This window comes from Staurois parvus, unplaced genomic scaffold (assembly GCF_062004578.1).
Source record: "Staurois parvus isolate SC_StPar_1 unplaced genomic scaffold, SC_StPar_1.0 ptg000456l, whole genome shotgun sequence".
Lineage (NCBI taxonomy): Eukaryota > Metazoa > Chordata > Amphibia > Anura > Ranidae > Staurois > Staurois parvus.
The window spans coordinates 187,206-209,643 of NW_028318252.1; the positions used below are offsets into that span (position 1 = coordinate 187,206).

At 45.1% G+C, this 22,438-nt stretch overlaps 1 protein-coding gene across 2 annotated transcripts in view; it reads left to right on the forward strand.

Annotated features, from left to right (window-relative positions):
- The window catches only part of MAST1 (microtubule associated serine/threonine kinase 1), a 147,071-nt gene that overhangs the window by 56,512 nt on the left and 68,121 nt on the right, over nucleotides 1-22,438 (forward strand). The window contains exons 1-2 of one of the 2 annotated variants that reach the window (XM_089688823.1): nucleotides 2,525-3,067; nucleotides 17,826-17,917. In XM_089688823.1, the coding sequence (XP_089544949.1) occupies nucleotides 3,048-3,067; nucleotides 17,826-17,917 (112 nt within the window). In that variant the 5' untranslated portion in view covers nucleotides 2,525-3,047. Of the gene's footprint in view, nucleotides 1-2,524; nucleotides 3,068-17,825; nucleotides 17,918-22,438 lie in introns of those variants that run through there. The other variant, XM_089688822.1, reaches the window with a different exon arrangement.

Genomic DNA, 22,438 nt, shown 5'->3' on the forward strand with positions numbered 1-22,438 from the left:
GGGTTTCCTCCAGGTACTCCAGTTTCCTCCCTAATACCAAAGACATGCCAGTAGGTTAATTGGTACTAGTATGTGTATGTATGAATGTGAGTTAGGGACTTTAGATTGTACACCCCTTGAGGGTTAGGGACTGATGTGAATGTACAATATATATATGTAAAGCGCTGCATAAATTGACAGCACTATATAAGTACCTGAAATAAATAATATATGGGTAATACAGCTTATCACAGGGGTCTTCAAACTGCAGCCCGAGGGCCAGATGTGGCCCTTTGCTAACCTTTATCTGACCCACTGAGATCAACAATGGGGCAGTACTTCTTCCCATGAAACCAATGATGGTGTACTATTTTTCCCACTTATACCAATGGTGGGGCACTATTCCTCCTCCTACTGACTAACAACCTGAGACCATGTTTCTTCTCAGTGATGCTGGGTCCAGGACATTTTCTATCTTCACTGGTCCTAATCCGGCCCTCTTAAAGTCTGAAGGACAGTATACTGGCCCTTTGTTTAAAATGTTTGGAGACCCCTAGCTTATCATGTCTAGCGGTGGATATAGAGTAACAGAGCTTATAATATCTAGAGGTGGACATAGGATGTAGAGCTACTCATGTCTATAAGTGGATATAGGATGTAGAGCTAATCATGTCTAGAGGTGGATATAGAGTACAGATCTTATAATGTCTAGAGGTGACCATAAGATGTAGAGCTAATCAAGTCTGGAGTTTGACATAATATATAGAGCTAATCATGTCTAGTGGGTGGATATAGAATACAGATCTTATAATATCTACAGGTGGACATAGGATGTAAAGCTAATCATGTCTAGAGGTGGATACAGAGTAACAGAGCTTATAATATCTAGAGGTGGAAATGGGATGTAGAGCTAATCATGTCTAAAGGTGGACAGGGGATGTAGAGTTAATCATGTCTAGAGGTGGACATGGGATGTAGAGCTAATCATGTCTAGAGGTGAACATGGGATGTAGAGCTAATCATGTCTAGAGGTGAACATAGGATGTAGGGCTAATCATGTCTAGAGGTGAACATAGGATGTAGAGCTAATCATGTCTAGAGGTGGATATAGAGTACGGAGCTTATAATATTTAGAGGTGGACATTGGATGTAGAGCTAATCATGTCTAGAAGTGGACAGGGGATGTAGAGCTAATCATGTCTGGAGGTGAACATATGATGTAGGGCTAATCATGTCTAGAAGTGGATAGGGGATGTAGAGCTAATCATGTCTAGAGGTGGATATAGCATGTAGAGCTAATCATGTCTAGAGGTGGATATAGAGTACAGAGCTTATAATATCTAGAGGTGAACATGGGATGTAGAGTAAACCATGTCTAGAGGTGGACATGGGATGTAGAGCTAATCATGTCTAGAAGTGGACAGGGGATGTAGAGCTAATCATGTCTAGAGCTGGACATGGGATGTAGGGCTAATCATGTCTAGAAGTGGACAGGGGATGTAGAGCTAATCATGTCTACAAGTGGACAGGGGATGTAGAGCTTATCATGTCTAGAAGTGGACAGGGGATGTAGAGCTAATCATGTCTAGAGGTGGATATAGAGTACGGAGCTTATAATATCTAGAGGTGTACATAGGATGTAGACATAATCATGTCTAGATGTGGATATGGGGTACAGAGCTTTTCATATCTAGAGACAGATATGAGGGAAAAGAGTGTCTAGATGTAGATTTTAGAACAGAGAGCTTTCATTGTGTTTAGAAATAGATATGACTGTACAGATCTGAGTACATCTAAAGTAGATACGGGGTGCTCAAGGCTTATGAAGCAGAGAAATACATTTGGGAAAAAAAGAGTTTTCTGGGTATAAGGATGGATACGGGGCACATAGGTCTTCTAGGCTAGAGGTTAATATAGGATAAAAAAGATTATTTTTAGATCTAAAAGGTGGAAACGGGGTACAAAGCATATAATTGCTAGAGGTGGATATAAAGGTGTACATATTTTATGTCTACAGCAGATTTGTTATACAAAGCTTACGAGGTTTAAAGCCAGATATGGGAATTACATAGATGAATATGGGGGTACAGGGCTTCTGTCTAAAGATAGCTTTTAATGAACATAGGTGGATATAGAACCGTGTGGATACAGAGTGTGTCATGTGTACAGGTGGATTTGAGGATATACAGTATTCGCCATAGTCTATTATCCCTAGGATCTATTTCCTGGGGTTGTCTGCTGACAGTACCCGTAGGTCGCCTGATTATCACCTGATTCTGCCAAAACCGGCATGATTGGATGACAGTTACCTAATGCTTTCTGGGCATCTTAATGTACATGTGCAGTGACACACATCTACACACTTATAGATGCGCGCTAACTGACAGAGCCAGTTATCGTCATCCACACACGTGTAGTTGACGTGTCACACACAGGCAGATGCACACTCATGCTGAGCAATAAAGGACACAGAAGCAGTCTCTCACTGGTTCAATTTCTTCGTCTGCTCGCCCCCTCCTGTCTGCAGTTCTTTTTGCTGCTTCCTTTCCCCTCATAATATTCTTGTCATCCTTCCCTGTCTCCTCTCCCCCTGGATCTCCAGCATCTCTCCCTCTACTGTCTCCCAAGCTCTGCCTTTGTCTTCCCCTCCTTTCTCCCCTCTGCCTTTTTACCAATCCCTCCTCCTGCTGCCCTCCCTCTTTCCATCTCTCATTCCTTGTCACCTTCTTCGCTGTCTACCTATACATCACATCGGTGCCCGGCTCTTTCTCCTGTCCTATTTTCTTTGTCCATCTATCTCTGTCCATCTTTGTCCCTTGGTCCCTCTGTTCTCTATCTCCTCTATTGTCCTGCTCTCTAACCTTCTACACTCTCTTCCCATCTCACTTCTCCTGTGGTTCCTTTATTTTGTCCTGTCATCGTCCTTTCCTCAACACCCAACTGGTCCCTTTCCAGTCTTCGCAAATGACCATGTCCTTCCTGGAGTTTCTCTGATCACCTTCTGACAACCCCTTCATCACTGAAAGCCCCCCTTCTCACCTGGCCGAGGTCACCTACCACCTCCAGCCATGTTCAGGCGCACCAAGAGGTAACATTGCTGATTAAAGAGAAGGGCAGACAAGATGGGATAGTAAGGTCTGCTATGTGCACCTTCCAAATATGGGGATTTAATTTTATTAGCTGCAGCGGATGTTGTCTGTGAGCAGGTGTGTGATGACATTGCTGTATGATCTGTGCCCTACTATCTATCTATCTATCTATCTATCTATCTATCTATCTATCTATCTATCTGTCTTTCTTTCTTTCTAGCTCCACATATTCCTTTTCTATTCACCTGTCTAGTTATCTATCCTGTCTATCTATCTATAGCTTGGCCTATTTATTTCATCCTTCTTCCTTGGCTTCTCCAGAACAAGTAGAATATAGTCCCCCCTTTAGTAAGATGAACATTTTAATTTCCAACTCTGGGAAAATGGATTATTCAAGAGTCTGTGCAGGCATAAATAAAAAGAGGACCTATGAGGGCATGTGTGATGAGGGCATGAAGATAGACCTAGGAAAGCATGTGTGATGAGAGCATGAAGATAGACTTTTGAGGGCATGTATGATGAGCACATGAAGATAGACCTACGATGGGCATATGTGAGGAGGGCATGAAGATAGACCTACAAGGGCATGTGTGATGAAGGTATGAAGATAGACCTATAAAGGCATGTGTGATGAAGGTATGAAGATAGACCTACAAAGGCATGTGTGATGAAGGTATGGCGATAGACCTACAAGGGCATTTGTGATGAAGGTATGAAAATAGACCTACAAAGGCATGTGTGATGAAGGTAAGAAGATAGACCTACGAGGACGTGTGTGATGAAGGTATGAAGATAGACCTACAAAGGCATGTGTGATGAAGGTATGGCGATAGACCTACAAGGGCATGTGTGATGAAGGTATGAAAATAGACCTACAAAGGCATGTGTGATGAAGGTAAGAAGATAGACCTACGAGGACGTGTGTGATGAGGTCATGAAGATAGCCCTATGAAGTCATGTGTGATGGGGGCCTGAAGATAGTCCTACGAGGGCATGTATGATGAAGGTATAAAGATAGACCTACAAAGGCTTGAGTGGTGAAGGCATGATGATAGACCTACAAGGGCATGTGTGATGAGGGCATGGATATAGACCTACGAGAGCATGTGTGATGAAGGTATGATGATAGAACTACAAGGACATGTGTGATGAGGGCATGAAAATAGACCAACAAGGGCATGCAGACAGACCTACAAGGATAAAATTGATGGGGAACCAGGCTATGTACTCCTAAACAGGGACATTCGGCTTGGCTGAGCGATCCTGTTTAGTCAATGGAGAGGAGAGTGATGCTGGTAAATGCTGTCAGCACCACTTATCACTGGGATGTAGACTAGAGATAAGGACAAGTTCTCAACTTGATCAATACTTCATTGTGGAATAGGTTGGCTGACATTCATGTGTGGGGCCTGTAGACAGGAGACTGTTGCCTAATTAGCTAGACATAGCTAAAGCTATCAACTGCCACCTCTTGCCCTTGAGTAGCTAAAACATACCTGTTTGTCATATAAAGATTATTCAATATCTTTCTGACATTAATTGCCCCCACCACAATGTTCACATGAGAAATGCACTGTTTATGGGTTCATCTTTGATGTAAAAACAATTCCTTAAATTGTCAAAAGTATGATTACTACTAACAATGGTTTTCCAACTTGCTCAACTAATCAGCCCTACCCTATTGTCACAGGAGAGTCAGGGCAGACATCTCCCCTAGAACAATGTCCCATCTAAGGCCAGCCTAAAGAACATGTTCTGTATCTTGGTAAATGGGATTCTAGCCTCCAGAGTTTAACACAATGACTTCAGCCCTGTATATATAATGTATGCAGATGAGACCGACGCCTAGGGCACCATGGAGCAGGAGGCATCTTGGCTTCTTTTTCAATTCAGCAGGAATAATTTGCATGGAAAATTGGAGCAAATGGAAGAGAGGTTATTTGCCAAAGCAAGCTATGAAACATCAGCTCTAACATGCTCTAAAAAAATGATTGCTTGTTATTGAACTGGTTGCTATGCAAAAGCCTCCAGCACAAGGTATGCCAGGTTTAACATCAAAAAGCTGTGCAGATCTTTTTTTGGATGGGAACTTCAGCAACACTCAGAGTGAATGCTGAGAATTCCATCACAGCAGGCGTACCAGAGGGATGGGAGGCTTAATGCTTGATGGAACTGTATTGTGTGTAATGGCTAGTTTGTTGTCTGGAGCTCACAGAACTCAGGCTCTTTTTCCTTCTTCAGACCTGAAAAGCTAGTTTTTCTTTAAAAACCTTGCTTCCAAAATCAAATAAAAATATGTATTAAGGGGCCAGTGCAGCTATATTGTTATAGCTTGGAAGATGTCAAAAAGTGAAACCACCTGGAAATGTCACGCATCTCTCAGGAGCTCTATTGGTGAGATCTTGGTGCTAAATTTTTATTCATTTTATATTATGGAGAATGAAACACAAAGAAAAGGTGGGCGGGAACACATAAAACACTCAGGTGTGCAGGAACATGAGAGGGTAATTCCAGCAGGGAGATCTTGCAGATAGAGAATAAAAGACAAAAGAAGCCATGGGGTGACTAAGCCAACCAGGATCTACCTACAGCCAGGGACGGACTGACCATTTGGAAACTCGGGCACTGCCCAAGGGCCTGGGGTCAGTAGGGGGCCCCATGAGATGCCCCTGGTACCTTTTTCATAGTCTTTTTTGAGTTTGGGTAAGGGCACAGGGGCCCCATGATCCCCTATTGCCCGGGGGCCCCATGAGTTGTCAGTCCGCCCCTGCCTACAGCTGAAGTAAAATTTTTGGTTGGACCAACCTTCAATGGTGGCCTTACACGCTTCAGTTTTGTACGTGATTTGAAAAAAAAGATCGAATTTGCAAAAAAAAAAAATCTATAACTTACCTTCCAAATGATTTAGACTCAGTTTCAATCAAACTGAGTGGATCGGCCAGGGTGGAAAGTTATTGATTGCTTTTCATTGGTCAGCAGCATTGGGATAGTTTGTTCATAAATACAATGTTATTTATTTTGATCAGATTTATGACATTACATGGTGGAAAGAGAAATGCGATCAATGACTTATGATCATATGTTACAGTCATATCTATCGATCAAAATCCACTTCTATGCATGTGTCCTATCAATCTAATGGGTTGTTGACTATAGATAGATTATTCTGGTTGAAAGAGATGGATCGGAAAATGTGTAGGTCCACCATCACACTAGGTGTTGAGGAGAGCAAATGTTGGAGGTGGAGAGTTTCCAATTGTAGTATCACTTTAAGCTCGCTGAACCACCAGCAGATGGAGCGGGAAATTAAATTAAATGAATGTAAACTGGAATGCAAACCCTTTGCAATGGCCACAGAAGATGTACAGATGCAGAAATGACTTTCAGAGATCTCACTAATAGAGTCCCCACAAGACAAAAAGGAAACTGTCAGGGGGTTAAACACTCAAGCATCTACCCAAACCTGAAATTTCAGCATCTACCAAAATGGGTCGTCTTTGATAGTCTGGAAGCTAATGCACAGGCAGCCCATTAAAAGTCTCTGCTGCAGGCTAGCACTGGTGCAAATCTGAGCTCAGCCGGTTCAGAGGAAAAGGATATAAGCACTGCGGGAGGTTTGCGGTATGGGGCTGCTGAAATGGAACATCTGATTAAAGGTCTGCTTTTGTTAACCCTAGATGCTGGGGAGGGTGTGGTGGACCTTTACTAAAATGCCATTTACAGTTTCAGCTTCTTTTTAGTATTCTTGGTTCAAATCTGAGCTTTTTAGCATTGTTTTCTTCATGCTCTGGGTGATCCATAAAATATCAGACTGCCATATAGTGTTGGTCCTGTAATAGACCCTTAGGTCTTTCCTCCCACATGCAGTATATATGATGAAGGCAACTGACAACTCATGGGGCCTTTGTTTTATTTTGACATCCCCAGTGACAGGGTCAGTTTAAAAGCCAATTTCACCTTCCCTATTGACCAGGGGCGGACTGACAACTCATGGAGCCCCCGGGCAATAGGGGATCATGGGGCCCCTGTGCCCTTGCCCAAACTCAAAAAAGCCTATGAAAAAGGTACCAGGGGCATCTCATGGGGCCCCCTAATGACCCCGGGCCCTCGGGCAGTGCCGGAGTTTCCAAATGGTCAGTCCGCCCCTGGATGAAGGACTCTTAGCACCTCCAAATGCTGTGACATCCAGCAACCTTTCACTGTGGCCAATAAACTTCTGTTGCCTAAGGGGGTTCATTACCCAACCTCCCGTCTTTCCTGAGTAATTCCTACAAGGTAGAGACTCATTTTGCGGGATTCACACATTAAAATAAATCGTCACCGATTTATTGTAGGTAGCGAGGTATGTTGTTTCAGACATTAATGTACAGTCATGGCCAAAATATTGCTTTTCTGTCAGATAATGAACCACTTCGCCCAGAAAATTGTTGCAATTATAATTTTTGGGGGTTTGCGCAGGCAGAATGGGTCAGATTTGGCTTTTTGTTTCTCCACTTTTTTGTGTCATACCAATACAAACAAAAGAAAGAAACTCGATAATGCCTAAACATTTGTAATTGTAAAAATGTACTGGGTAAAGTGGTACATTATCTAACAGAATTGCAGGGGTCCCAATATTTTTGGCCATGACTGTAGGTTTGTCCGTTGAGAGGTTTTGGGGATATTTGTAAGGCTGCCAATACACCCAATAGGTTGGTCATTTCTGTATGCACAATCCAATTGCCCTCAGGGGTAGCCAGGGGCGGACTGACCATTCGAGCACTCGGGCACTGTTCAAGGGCCCGGGGTCAGTAGGGGGCCCCATGAGATTCCCCTGGTGCCTTTCTTTGGCTTTTTCATAGGCTTTTTTGGGTGTGGGCGAAGACACAGGGGCCCCATGATCCCCTATTGCCCGGTCGCCCCATGAGTTGTCAGTCCGCCACTGGAGGTAGCATTCTGAAGTGGAGTTTGTCAGTAGAAGGGGGAAGCATTGGAGACCCATCCTGGCTTCTTATCAAGGGGAACAATAATTATCCAGACTGCGATTAACGGTATTGGGTGCCTTCTATGGAGGTTAGATTGTCACTTAAAGGATAAGTTCACCTTTGGAACATGTTACATGCTCCACCTGTTTTTAGGGTGGAACATGTAACATGTTCCCATAGCCGCAGCCGTGCCCGCCGCCTCCCCTTCCTCTGACAGGTAATACGGGGAGAAGTTTCCCCATACTATCTGTCAGACATGAAAACAGTGCGGCTGTGCGGAACTCCATGCACACGGCCGCGTCACTCATTCACAGAGTTCTGTGAATGAGTGCCTACAAGTCCCGATAGCCCTATCAGCTGTGGGCTTGTAGTTTTCAATGAACTACCACAGTGCTGTGGAGCGCCGTGGTATTTCAATGAAGCTTCCTGTCAGTATATCTGCTTGACTGTACATCCCGTACAGCAAGCAGATATTCTGACAGGTCTGCAGGAGACCTGCATGGCACCAGCAATCTACTAATCACTGGTGCAATTCTTTCCAGGTTCCTTTTGACAAAAATAATAAATGCACATTTTTTTTACCTGCAAAAAAACTGCATTTATTATTTTTGTTCGAAAGGTAAACTTATCCTTTAAGCCTAATACACATGATGGGAATATCGGATGAAAAATATGGCTTTTGGAGTGATCGTCCGATAATCTGATCATTGGTACACATTTTTCGAGAGCCGATCACGACAGTTCATGCAAAATTATCAGAAAGGGACAAGCACAAAGATTTTTCATGTATGATAACAGAACAAATTATTTATATTTAATCAGTATAGTATTTGTAAAAAATCAAGTGACCAAAACCGTGCATGCTCAGAAACAAAAGAATACATTACAATATAATACATGACATCATCGCAGGAAGTTGTATTCTGTCTTACAAGAATTTTCATAACTCTAGTAACCTATTTGTTTTTGATATGAGACTAGTATGCAAAACTCTCATCATGTGTACGAGGCTTTAGTCTGCCTGTTTGGTCATTTCATACTTTTAGGCATGGCTCCCAACCAGGGGTGGACTGACCATTTGGAAACTCGGGTACTGCCTGAGGGCCCGGGGTCAGTAGGGGGCCCCATGAGATGCCCCTGGTACCTTTTTCATAGGCTTTTTTGAGTTTGGGCAAGGACACAGGGGCCCCATGATCCCCTATTGCCCGGGGGCCCCATGAGTTGTCAGTCCGCCCCTGGTCCCAACTGTCTCTCATTTAGAACCAATCCCTTTGTCCCTCTTCTGGCTCTGATGTACAGTGTAGATAAAATGTACTGTTGTAATTTACAGAGGTGATATATCTCGCTAAACCACTAAAGTATTGCATTTGAAAAGCCATTATGAAAAGTAGTGGTTAAAAATGAACATATACTTCCCACTGTCATACCCTCCGCACTCTTCTCCATCATATACTGCCCCATATCATACCCTCCGCACTCTTCTTCTGCATATACTGCCCCATGTCATACCCTCCACACTCTTGTCCTGCATATACTGCCCCATGTCATACCCTCCACACTCCTCTCCTTCATATACTGCCCCATGTCATACCCTCCACACTCTTCTCCTTCATATACTGTCCCATGTCATACCCTCCACACTCTTCTCCTGCATATACTGCTCCATGTCATACCCTCCACACTCTTCTCCTGCATATACTGCCCCATGTCATACCCTCCACACTCCTCTCCTGCATATACTGCCCCATGTCATACCCTCCACACTCCTCTCCTGCATATACTGCCCCATGTCATACCCTCCACACTCTTCTCCATCATATACTGCCCCATGTCATACCCTTCACACTCTTCTCCTGCATATACTGCCCCATGTCATACCCTCCACACTCTTCTCCATCATATACTGCCCCATGTCATACCCTCCACACTCTTCTCCATCATATACTGCCCCATGTCATACCCTTCACACTCTTCTCCTGCATATACTGCCCCATGTCATACCCTCCACACTCTTCTCCTTCATATACTGCCCCATGTCATACCCTCCACACTCTTCTCCTGCATATACTACCCCATGTCATACCCTCCACACTCTTCTCCTTCATATACTCTCCCATGTCATACCCTCCACACTCTTCTCCATCATATACTGCCCCATGTCGTACCCTCCACACTCCTCTCCTGCATATACTACCCCATGTCATACCCTCCACACTCTTCTCCTTCATATACTCTCCCATGCAATACCCTCCACACTCTTCTCCATCATATACTGCCCCATGTCGTACCCTCCACTCTCCTCTCCTGCATATACTACCCCATGTCATACCCTCCACACTCTTCTCCTTCATATACTCTCCCATGTCATACCCTCCACACTCTTCTCCATCATATACTGCCCCATGTCGTACCCTCCACACTCCTCTCCTGCATATACTGCCCCATGTCATATCCTCCACACTCTTCTCCTGCATATACTGCCCCATGTCGTACCCTCCACACTCCTCTCCTACATATACTGCCCCATGTCGTACCCTCCACACTCCTCTCCTGCTTATACTGCCCCATGTCATATCCTCCGCACTCTTCTCCTGCATATACTGCCCCATGTCATACCCTCCACACTCCTCTCCTGCATATACTGCCCCATGTCATACCCTCCACACTCTTCTCCTTCATATACTGCCCCATGTCATACCCTCCACACTCCTCTCCTGCATATACTGCCCCATGTCATACCCTCCACACTCTTTTCCTTCATATACTGCCCCATGTCATACCCTCCACACTCTTCTCCTGCATATACCGCCCCATGTCATACCCTCCACACTCCTCTCCTGCATATACTGTCCCATGTCATACCCTCCACACTCCTCTCCTGCATATACTGCCCCATGTCATACCCTCCACACTCTTCTCCTGCACATACTTGTAGGCAGGTACAGTTTATCCTCCTCTGTAGGTGGCATTGTTTAGCTGTCCTCTATGCAATGAGAATGGAGGTTGTGAGGAGTTTTGTTCCTTTGAAACCTCCGTAGGTGTCATTAGGGGAGCAGCTGCCCATTTGCACGCTGCAACCCTGGTTGACCCCCATGGCCATCTTTAGTGAGGGCAATGCTAATAAATAGCACTGCCCCACTGCAGTTGGCATGCATTTCCAAAGTGGAAAGAGTGGGGAGAGGATCCCAGCTGGTTATGGACAGTGTATTTAGTGCTAGGGAGACGTTCTTGACTAGGAGGGACAGAGTAGGGATACCAATTTTTGCTCTGCTATCTGGGGACTACACTGCTGCTCTGCCTATCAGCCACCCTCTTCACTTAGATACTGCTGCAGGACCAGAAGCATTATTAAAGTGTCATCTCAAGTGCTGAGACTGTGTTGAAGTCAGCGTTGCTGAGAACTGTTGTACTCGAGTTGCCTGTAGTATCTACAACTGTAGTATGTAGGTTCTAATGCCATATTGTTTGGGACTGTTGAGTAAGCACCTTACTGCTGTCTTTCACATGTTTGTTACCTCTAATTAACCAAATAATAACGGTGCCATTTTCCTTGGCCTGTGTGACTTTACTTCTTCTTGGGTACCCATCAACTGGCCTCACTCGCATACTGACCACTGCCATACCCTCTGCACTCCTCTCCTGAACATACTGACCACTGTCATACCCTTCGTACTCCTCTCCTGAACACACTGACCACTGTCATACCCTTCATACTCCTCTCCTGAACACATTGACCACTGTCATACCCTTCATACTCCTCTCCTGAACACACTGACCACTGTCATACCCTTCATACTCCTCTCCTGAACACACTGACCACTGTCATACCCTTCGTACTCCTCTCCTGTAGATTTTGACCACTGTTATACCCTCAGTAATCCCCTCCTGAACATATTGACCACTGTCATACCCCCTGTACACCGCTATTGTAGATTCTGCACTCTTTCACACCCCCTGCACTCTTCTCCTGAAAATACTCCTCCCTGTCATGCCTCCTGCACACCCCTGCTACACATAATGCCCTCTGACATACCCTCCTGCTCATATTACCCTCTGTAATACCCACTGCAATCCTGTTCTGCATAAACTTCCCACTGTCATACCATCCACACTCCTCTCCTGTACATACTGTCCCCTGTCATATCATATGCACTCCTCTCCTACACATACCGCCCATTGTAATACCGTCCACACTCCCATCCTGCATATACTCCCTACTGTCATACCCTATGCACCCCTGTCCTGCAAATACTGTCCTCTGTGTAATACTTGCTGTACTATTTTCCTACACATATTCCTCCCTGTCATACTCTCTGTATTCCTCTTCTTCATACAATACCCCCTGACATACCCTCCACACTCTTCTCCTGCACATATTCCCCTCTCAAATTTCCTCTGCACTCTTGTCCTGCATATACTGCCCACTGTCATATCTGCAGCACTTCTCTGTTGAACATATTGCCCTTTGTCATACCCTCTGCGCTACTTTTCTACACATTCTGACCACTGTCATACCCTCCACACTCCTCTCTTGCACATATTGCCCTCTGTCATACCCTCCACACTCCTCTCTTGCACATATTGCCCTCTGTTATACCCTCAACACTCCTCTCTTGAACATATTGCTCTCTCTCATACCCTCCACACTCCTCTCTTGCAAATATTGCCCTCTGTTATACCCTCCGCACTCCTCTCTTGCACATATTGCCCTCTGTCATAGCCTCTTCACTCCTTGCTTACACATATTGCCCTCTGTCATACCCTCTGTACTCCTCTCTTATACATATTGCCCTCTGTCATACCCTTCGCACTCCTCTCTAGCACATATTGCCCTCTGTCATACCCTCTTCACTCCTTGCTTACACATATTGCCCTCTGTCATACCCTCTGTACTCCTCTCTTATACATATTGCCCTCTGTCATACCCTTCGCACTCCTCTCTAGCACATATTGCCCTCTGTCATACCCTCTTCACTCCTTGCTTACACATATTGCCCTCTGTCATACCCTCTGTACTCCTCTCTTATACATATTGCCCTCTGTCATACCCTTCGCACTCCTCTCTAGCACATATTGCCCTCTGTCATACCCTCTTCACTCCTTGCTTACACATATTGCCCTCTGTCATACCCTCTGTACTCCTCTCTTATACATATTGCCCTCTGTCATACCCTTCGCACTCCTCTCTAGCACATATTGCCCTCTGTCATACCCTCTTCACTCCTCTTAGCACATATTGCCCTCTGTCATACCCTCTTCACTCTTTGCTTACACATATTGCCCTCTGTCATACCCTCTTCACTCCTCTCTTACACATATTGCCCTCCGTCATACCCTCTGTACTCCTCTCTTACACATATTGCCCTCTGTCATACCCTCTGTACTCCTCTCTTACACATATTGCCCTCTGTCATACCCTCTGTACTCCTCTCTTACACATATTGCTCTCTGTCATACCCTCTTCACTCCTCTCTTACACATATTGTCCTCTGTCATATCCTCCGCACTCCTCTTAGCACATATTGCCCTCTGTCATATCCTCCGCACTCCTCTTAGCACATATTGCTCTCTGTCATACCCTCCGAACTCCTCTCTTGCACATATTGCCTTCTGTTATACCCTCCACACTCCTCTCTTGCACATATTGCCCTCTGTCATACCCTCCACACTCCTCTTACACATATTGCCCTCTGTTATACCCTCCACACTCCTCTCTTGCACATATTGCCCTCTGTCATACCCTCCACACTCCTCTTACACATATTGCCCTCTGTCATACCCTCCAAACTCCTCTCTTGCACATATTGCCCTCTGTCATACCCTCCACACTCCTCTCTTGCAAATATTGCCCTCTGTCATACGCTCTTCACTCCTCTCTTGCACATATTGCCCACTGTCATACCCTCCACACTCCTCTCTTACATATATTGTCCTCTGTCATACCCTCCACACTCCTCTCTTACATATATTGTCCTCTGTCATACCCTCCAAACTCCTCTCTTGCACATATTTCCCTCTGTCATACCCTCCACTCTCCTCTCTTGCACATATTGCCCTCTGTCATACTCTCAACACTCCTCTCTTGCACATATTGTCCTCTGTCATACCCTCCCTACTCCTCTCCTGCACACACAGTTTCATCATACCATCAACACTCTTCTCCTGCACATACTGTCCTGTCATAGAGTTTGGATTTCTCTCCTGCACATACTGTTCCTAGTCAGCACTCACTTGCACATTTTGCACCCTTGCCTGTCCTGGAACGGGCACATTTCTGCTAGTATCTATCAATACACTTCGGTTTTTCTATGGCTAGGTAATGCGCCGGCACAGCCAGGAACCATCTCATCTCCAACTTCTCATTGACTTAACCAACAAAGTGATGCCAGGCATGCTAGCTGGAAGTTTTTTCTTTCCTTGTTTCCAGATAAAACTGACCCACTGGTGATCAACTGCACAGAGATTTTCAAGATTTATTAAATATCTGCGTACTTTAACGGATCAGAGGTTGCAAACCTAGATCAGCACCACATGCATCTACTGTGTTGTGCATGGCCGCCACTAAGTCTGGAAGGAGGACTTGTATTGACCAGGGCATAGGAGTTTAACCCCTTCACGCCGGATCGTCCCGGCATGAAGAGGAGTTCCTGCAACGGGAGTTGGGCGGGACAGGGCGTGGCTTAGTGTCATGTGGCCTCCGTGACGTCACGTCACAGCCGGTCACATGATCAGGAAAGGTCCCGATCGAAAGAATGGATCGGGACCTTTCCGTGAGTACCTCACATGTGTGCTGGGAGCGCGCAGGACGCGCGCTCTCAGCACATATGTTTTTTGCTACATGAACGCAAATGTGCGGCCACTCGGCGTCTAGGCCCAGATGCCGGGAGGCCGCACATTTGCGTGCGGCCGGCGTGAAGGGGTTAAGGGCTCATGTACACGGGGCGTTTGGAAAACTCTTCTGAACAATGGAAACTGACTGCTGGAAAACGTAGCTTAAAAAATGTCAGTTTAGCCGCGTTTGCATACCGTGTTTATGCGCATTTGCGTTAAGAAGCGTTTTTAAAAGATAACCTCAGGAGACCTTCCAAATGCCCAGAATGCACTGAAAAATAGTAAAACATTAACTATTTCATAAATTTTGAGAGAAATAGAGAGAGCAGAAGCAGAGAGAGCAGTATGTGTTGGCATGACCTGTCTTTTCTGGTTGTATTCACTATGGATCCCATCATGAGCATAATGCGGCACGTTCTGCCATTATTTCCTTCATGCAAAACCTGGAACTGACTGCACTGGTGTACCGGGTCCAATTGAATACATGGAAAATGCTTTGCATGCATTTCTGATGATGAAAAAAGGCTCTGGACAGCATCTGGACATGGAACAGTTAAAAAACGATTCTAAACGCAAACTCTTATAAACGCGGTTAACTGCTTTTACAAGCGTTTGGCACGCCGGTAAAATCTACTCCTGAACGCAAGTTTGGTGCATTCAAAAAAACGACTGTAAACTCAACTGCCTGGAAACGACTCTGTGTACATAGACACATAGGAAAACATTAGGGAGAGCTCAGGGGCTGCTGAAAAAAATGCTGAACAGCTCCTGAATGTCAGTTTAGGATCTGCAGTGTACATGGACCCTAAAACTTGGCTCTTGAGAAAAATACTGATGAGGGCGTGCTGTGATGATTTCAGCAAGCTATGTACAGCTTTCCCACCAGCCATGATCTGCCTGCATTCCATAAAGAAGCATAGAGACCCAGTGATTACATCACCGGGTCTAAAATTGAAATTGAAAATGGAAAGTTTTAATTTCAAAATGTCTTTCTCATATTGATGAGGGTGAGGAAGGAACCAGGGAAGACACAAATATAAGCAGATTAAACTTCAGCTTAAAATGGAATGATAGGTTGATTTCAGTGCCGTTATCGTTCATTTTAGTGGCACCGCCTGCCATCTAGCATACCCTGTATTTTAAATGGTAGCCAATCTGCCATGCACAGGGGCGGACTGACCATTTGAAAACTCGGGCACTGCCCGAGGGCCCGGGGTCAGTAGCGGGCCCCATGAGATGCCCCTGGTACCTTATTCATAGGCTTTTTTGAGTTTGGGCAAGGACACAGGGGCCCCATGATCCCCTATTGCCTGGGGGCCCCATGAGTTCTCAGTCCGCCCCTGGCCATGCATAAGTGTGAACTATGTAAAAAATTTGCGAGTGCCCTAAAATATATATGGAAAGCTGCTATGCACAAAGGTAACCAATAACACCTTATATAATAGACTGTAAAAAGGGAGGTGCAGCGCTAAGAAGTTAAATAACAATAAGTCAATAAATAAATAGATATGTTTCCAATATAAATGCATAAAAAATTCATAAAATGGAATAAAATTAGACCAGTTCAAATAGTGAGTGAGACAGTTCAAAAAGGTGACTCTTGTGCTCTAGTAAATCTGGAACCAGTGTCCGTGCAATAGTAGTGTAAGTAATGCGCACTCACTGGACGCGCATAAAAAATGCACCTTATATCAATATTCCAGATGTCATCAAGGGGAGTCAGGAACTGGGTGGTCTTCCCTCTAAGGCAGTGGTTCTCAACCTTCCTAATGCCGTGACCCTTTAATACAGTTCCTCATGTTGTGGTGACCCCCAACCATAAAATTATTTACCCAGTAATTATAATTCATGAAGTGTCGTTTTACCTCCAATACTGCTGCTTTCAACAGAGTAGCTGCTTTCTACACAGTAGCTGCTCTCTACACATCGGAAATATGTGTTTTCTGATGGTCTTAGGGGACCACTGTGAAAGGGTCGTTCGACCCCCAAAGGGGGCGCGACCCACAGGTTGAGAACCACTGATCTAAGGGATGGTAGGTCATCAGACAGGATCCTTGGGGCTTTACAGGTGATCCACGTCCACCAGAGTTCCCCTTTAAGGGGTTAAAACTGGTATTGCTCCCTGGGTAGGAGATTTCCTCTATGGGTGTAAAGGTTCATCCTGAGCCAATGTATCTGAAAGTTAGAAAGCACCCCCGGGGGGTTGGAACAAGGATATGCCCATAGTGTAGTAGGTAGTTGAAGTAAATTTTAATGTGACAAGTAAAGTTACAAATTGATGCATCAATAGGTAGGTAAACACATTCAGTGAGCAAACAGGACTAACCGTCCGGTTTCAAAGATGGCCGCCGGAGCTCCACGTTGACGTCACGGCGTGATGTGACTCCTCCTGACGCGTATCGTGCACACACACATCTTCAGAGGGGGGGGTCACCAAAACTGTGTGAACTAGCCACATAGAAATGAACAGGATATCATGCATTGAATGCAGGAATGTAAAATATTTGTCATTTACTATATAAAAGGGACAAATATAAATAGATCAAAAAACAGAAAAAAAGATCACAATAGGTTAAAATCAAGTGATAGGGCTTCAGATCCTGTTCTTCAGAGCTGACACTCTATTAGAGAAAGTATGTCAGGCGTAATAGAGTAGGCAAGCAGTACATACATCATCTATTATTCAGGAGCGTCTGTCTGGGGCTGTATGTTCCGTGTAGCACATGTGTGTCTGTACATGTACAGCCTCTCCCTAGAGGTGTCACGCTGCCTCTCTTATCTGCCAGCTGAGCCTCCTTGTCTTGGATTCCAGACTCGCTGTCTGCACTGATCTCCAGGCGGTGTCTGTCCATCAGATGTGGTCTCATCAGATGTGGTCTCTCTTTCTGTACAGAATAAAGTGTACCTGTCCTCCTAGATGACATGCATATTCCAATCTGCATCTTGTCTTTGTGTCTTGCAGTTGCAGAAGCAGCAACAGGAAGAGCCTGATCCTGACAAGCAGCAGCTCTCCGACGCTCCCCCGGCCGCATTCTCCTCTGCCGGGCCACATAGGTAAGAAAGTAGCGGTGCGCCGAAATGAAAATTCTGGACTGAATCCAAAACTGAAATGTCAGGATGCACTTGGCCGAAAACCGAAATAGACACCGAAAATATATTTTTAATATATAATTGTATTATATTCAACTTTTTAATAATTATCATGAATTTAAATAAATAGGAATTTATTTTCAGCACCTTTTTGGCCAATAGGCTGCTTTCACACTGAGCAGTTTTCGAAGAGCTTTTGCATTTAAAAAAAAAAGCGCAAGAAAAATGCATCCCTTTAAATTTAATGTATGTCTTCGCACTGGTCCGTTTCACTTCCCTTGCGGTGTGAAAAATCATGTTTGCTGCATTTTTGGTGTCTATTTGGTCAGTCAAAAAAAAAAACTGCACCTCGCCATTGAGGCCTGGTTCACACCGATGCGTTTTTTTAGTGCTTTTTGCAGAAACGCACTACAGTCCATTTAACATGGTTTCCTTTGAGAGACATTCGCATCTATGCTGTTTTGTACTGCTGCGTTTTTTGGAAAGGGTCGGAGACTTTTTTTAAATGGAAAATGTCACGTTTTTGGTTTAATTATTATTATTACATATATATTGTACATTCACATCAGTCCCTAACCCTCAAGGGGCGTACAATCTAAGGTCCCTAACTCATATTCATACATACACATACTAGGGACAATTTAGACAGGAGCCAATTCACCTACCAGCATGTCTTTGGAGTGTGGGAGGAAACCCACGCAGGCACAGGGAGAACATGCAAACTCCAGGCAGGTGGTGCTGTGGTTGGGATTCAAACCAACAACCCGAGTACTGCCAGGAGAAAGTGCTAACCATTTAGCCACTGTGCTGAATAGACTTCAGTGGAGACGCTGCAGAAAACACATGTAGTGCGTTCTTCACACATTGACATTGCATTTTGTGTTTTTAATCTGCCCAGCAACAAGTTGCCCAAAAAAAACAATTTTTAAAAAGCAAAATGCATATAAAAATCACTGCAAAACAGACAAATTGTAAACTGCATTGGTGTGATCCAGGCCTGAAATGCATTGAAAATGCCGCAAATTAGCACAAAAAAATGCACATGTATTGCATTTTTGATGCATTTTTTGAGTCACATGACCGTAGAAAAACGCACACTATCCCTAGGCTCACACCTATGCATCTTCTGCCGCGTTTTGCAGAAACGCAGAACAGTCCGTTTAACATGATTTCCTATGGGACAGGTTTACATCTCTGCGTTTTTACCCGGTGCGGTTTTTGCAAAGGGTCAGGGACTTTTTTGAATGCAAAACGTTGCATTTTTGGTTCTATAGACTTCGTTGAGAACACGGCAGAAAAACGTATTGCGTTAGTGATGCGTTTTGTGTTTTAAATCTGCCTAGCAACAAGAAAAAAAACCCCATCAAAAACATGGCAAAAACACAAGTGCAAAAACGCAAAACGCACCGAAATGCAGAAATCCCTCAAACGCAACCTGCATAGGTATGAACTTAGACTAAATGTAGTAAAATCGCAGGTAAAATCGCAGGTAAAATCGCAGGTAAAATCGCGTGTTTTTCAGCAGCCATTATCGGCAGCTTTTTTCCTATTGGCAAAATGCTGCTAACACTATTTTCGGCCGATACATTTCGGCCGCCAATATATTGGTGCATCCCTATCAGAAAGGCCAACGAAAGACAGACTCCATCCTTCCCTTCAAAACGCACAATTGTTCAGACTCCTCTCCTGTACTGAAATGACTAACTCTGATATCGCAGCATGCTCACAGTGTGCCTTCAGCTCTGGTTCACACCAGTGCTACTTCAAATGCGACATGATTTACAAATCGCACCTGAAGTTGCATCTAAAGTCTTTCTATGGCACTATTTTAATCAGTGTGATTTGAAGTAGCGTGATTTGAAATATAGTTCCTGCACTGCTTTTTTCCGATTTCATTGCAACCTGCGTTGACTTCTGTTAAATGAAGTCGCAAGCTGCAGTGATATCGGAGGTACAAAGAGCACTGATCTGCAGCTTTGAAATCGCGCAACTTCAAGCGAAGTCGTGCGATTTTAAAGTTGCATTCAGTGTGAACCGGGGCTAAAAGCTGAAGCAAGTCAAATAAAACCTGCTTCATTTCCTGGTTGGAGGACGTCCAGCATCATCTAGCTTCTCCCCAGCCTGACTGTCCCTGGCCTGCCCCTTTGATTAACTGGATTTTACTTTAAGTTATGGAAGTTCAGTATCACATGTGGCCAGCGGCGGACTGACCATTTGAAAACTCGGGCACCGCCCGAGGGCCCGGGGTCAGTAGGGGGCCCCATGAGATGCCCCTGGTACCTTTTTCATAGGCTTTTTTGAGTTTGGGCAAGGACACAGGGGCCCCATGATCCCCTATTGCCCGGGGGCCCCATGAGTTGTCAGTCCGCCCCTGCATGTGGCATTACCTAAGTGATTCTGCATGCAAATACAGCCTGTCTAGGAATGCCCACTCCTCCAGACCAGGGGCGGACTGACAACTCATGGGGCCCCCGGCAATAAGGGATCATGGGGCCCCTGTGTCCTTGCCCAAACTCAAAAAAGCCTATGAAAAAGGTACCAGGGGCATCTCATGGGGCCCCCTACTGACCCCGGGCCCTCGGGCAGTGTCCAAATGGTGCTCCAGACTGACATCAATCCATCAAGGCATTATTGTATATGCATACCTCCTCCCAAGAGCCAGCCCACTGCTCCCATCAGAGCTCTTAAAGTGGTACTAAAGGCATATATATATTATATGTCTATAATATAAAATATTTATTTTTTAAATAACAAACATGTCTATACTTACCTGCTGTGCGTAGTGGTTTTACAAGAAGCAGGGATCCTCCTCTTCTCAGGTCCCTCCAGGACCCCTGGCACTCCTGGCCCCTGCCTCATGTAGGGTGCCCCCATAGCAAGCAGCTTGCTTTGGGGGCACCCGAGCAGGCACATTACCAAGCCACTGCTCCATGTGTCCATTCGCACCCAGAAACATGGCTCGGCCTCGCCCCCTCTTTCTTCTCAGTGGCTCACTGACTGTGATTGACTGCAGCGGGAGCCAATGGTTATTTCAAGGGTTCTCTGTATGTTGAGAAAGGCTGTTTTAAAATTTAGTTACACTCTGGTATTTATTGCAATAGTGTAATGTCCAATTTCTTTACTGTGTGCAGAAACAGCAAAACCAAACTCTGCCCCTCTATCTTTCAACATATACACCATATGGGCAAATGGTTTGTGGACACCTGGCCATCACACCTACATGAGCTTGTTGGACATGCCACTTCAAAACCATGGATATTATTATGGAGCTGGCTATATGAGCTTCCATTCTTCTGGGAAGACTTTCTACAGTATTTTGGGGAGTGTCTGTGGGAATTAGTCCCCATTCGGCCAATTAGGCATTTGTGAGGTCATGTACTAATGATGAAGCAGAAGACCTGGCTCACGATCGGCATTTCAGTTCATTCCAATGGTAGGGTTGAGGTCCACTTGAGTTCCTCCACAACAAACTTATCAAACCATGACTGGTAGTGTACAAAATCACAGTCCTGCTAAAAGAGAAAAGGACCTTCCCTCAACTGTATCCGCATGGTTGGCAAATGTCTTTGTATGCTGTAGTATCAACAGTATCCTTTACCAGAAACAACTGAACCCAATAATTCATATACCTTCAGAGTGGACCAGGGGCCAGTAAAATCTTGTATAGTGGAGCAGGGGCCAGTAACACCTTTTATAGTGAACCAGGGGCCAGGAACACCTTGTATAGTGGGCCATGGGCCAGTTACAGCTTGTATAGTGGACCAGGGGCCAGTAACATCTTGTATAGTGGAGCAGGGGCCAGTAACATCTTGTATAGTGGAGCAGGGGCCAGTAACACCTTTTACAGTTGAGCAGGGACCAGTAAAACCTTGTATAGTGGACCAGAGGCCAGTAACAGCTCGTATAGTGGACCACGGGCCAGTAACAGCTAGTATAGTGGACAAGGGGCCAGTAACATCTTGTATAGTGGAGCAGGGGCCTGTAACACCTTTTACAGTTGAGCAGGGACCAGTAACACCTTGTATAGTAGACCAGGGGCCAGTAACACCTTGTATAGTGGACCAGGGGCCAGTAACACCTTGTATAGTGGACCAGAGGCCAGTAACAGCTTATATAGTGGACCACGAGCCAGTAACAGCTTGTATAGTGGACCACGGGCCGGTACCAGCTTGTATAGTGGACCAGGGGCCAGTAACACCTTGTATAGTGGACTAGGGGCCAGTAACAGCTTGTGTAGTGGACCAGGGGCCAGTAACACCTTGTATAGTGGACCACGGGCCAGTAACAGCTAGTATAGTGGACAAGGGGCCAGTAACATCTTGTATAGTGGAGCAGGGGCCAGTAACACCTTTTACAGTGGAGCAGGGGCCAGTAACACCTTGTATAGTGGACCAGGGGTCAGTAACAGCTTGTATAGTGGACCAGAGGTCAGTAACAGCTTGTATAGTGGACCAGGGGCCAGTAACAGCTTGTATAGTGGACCAG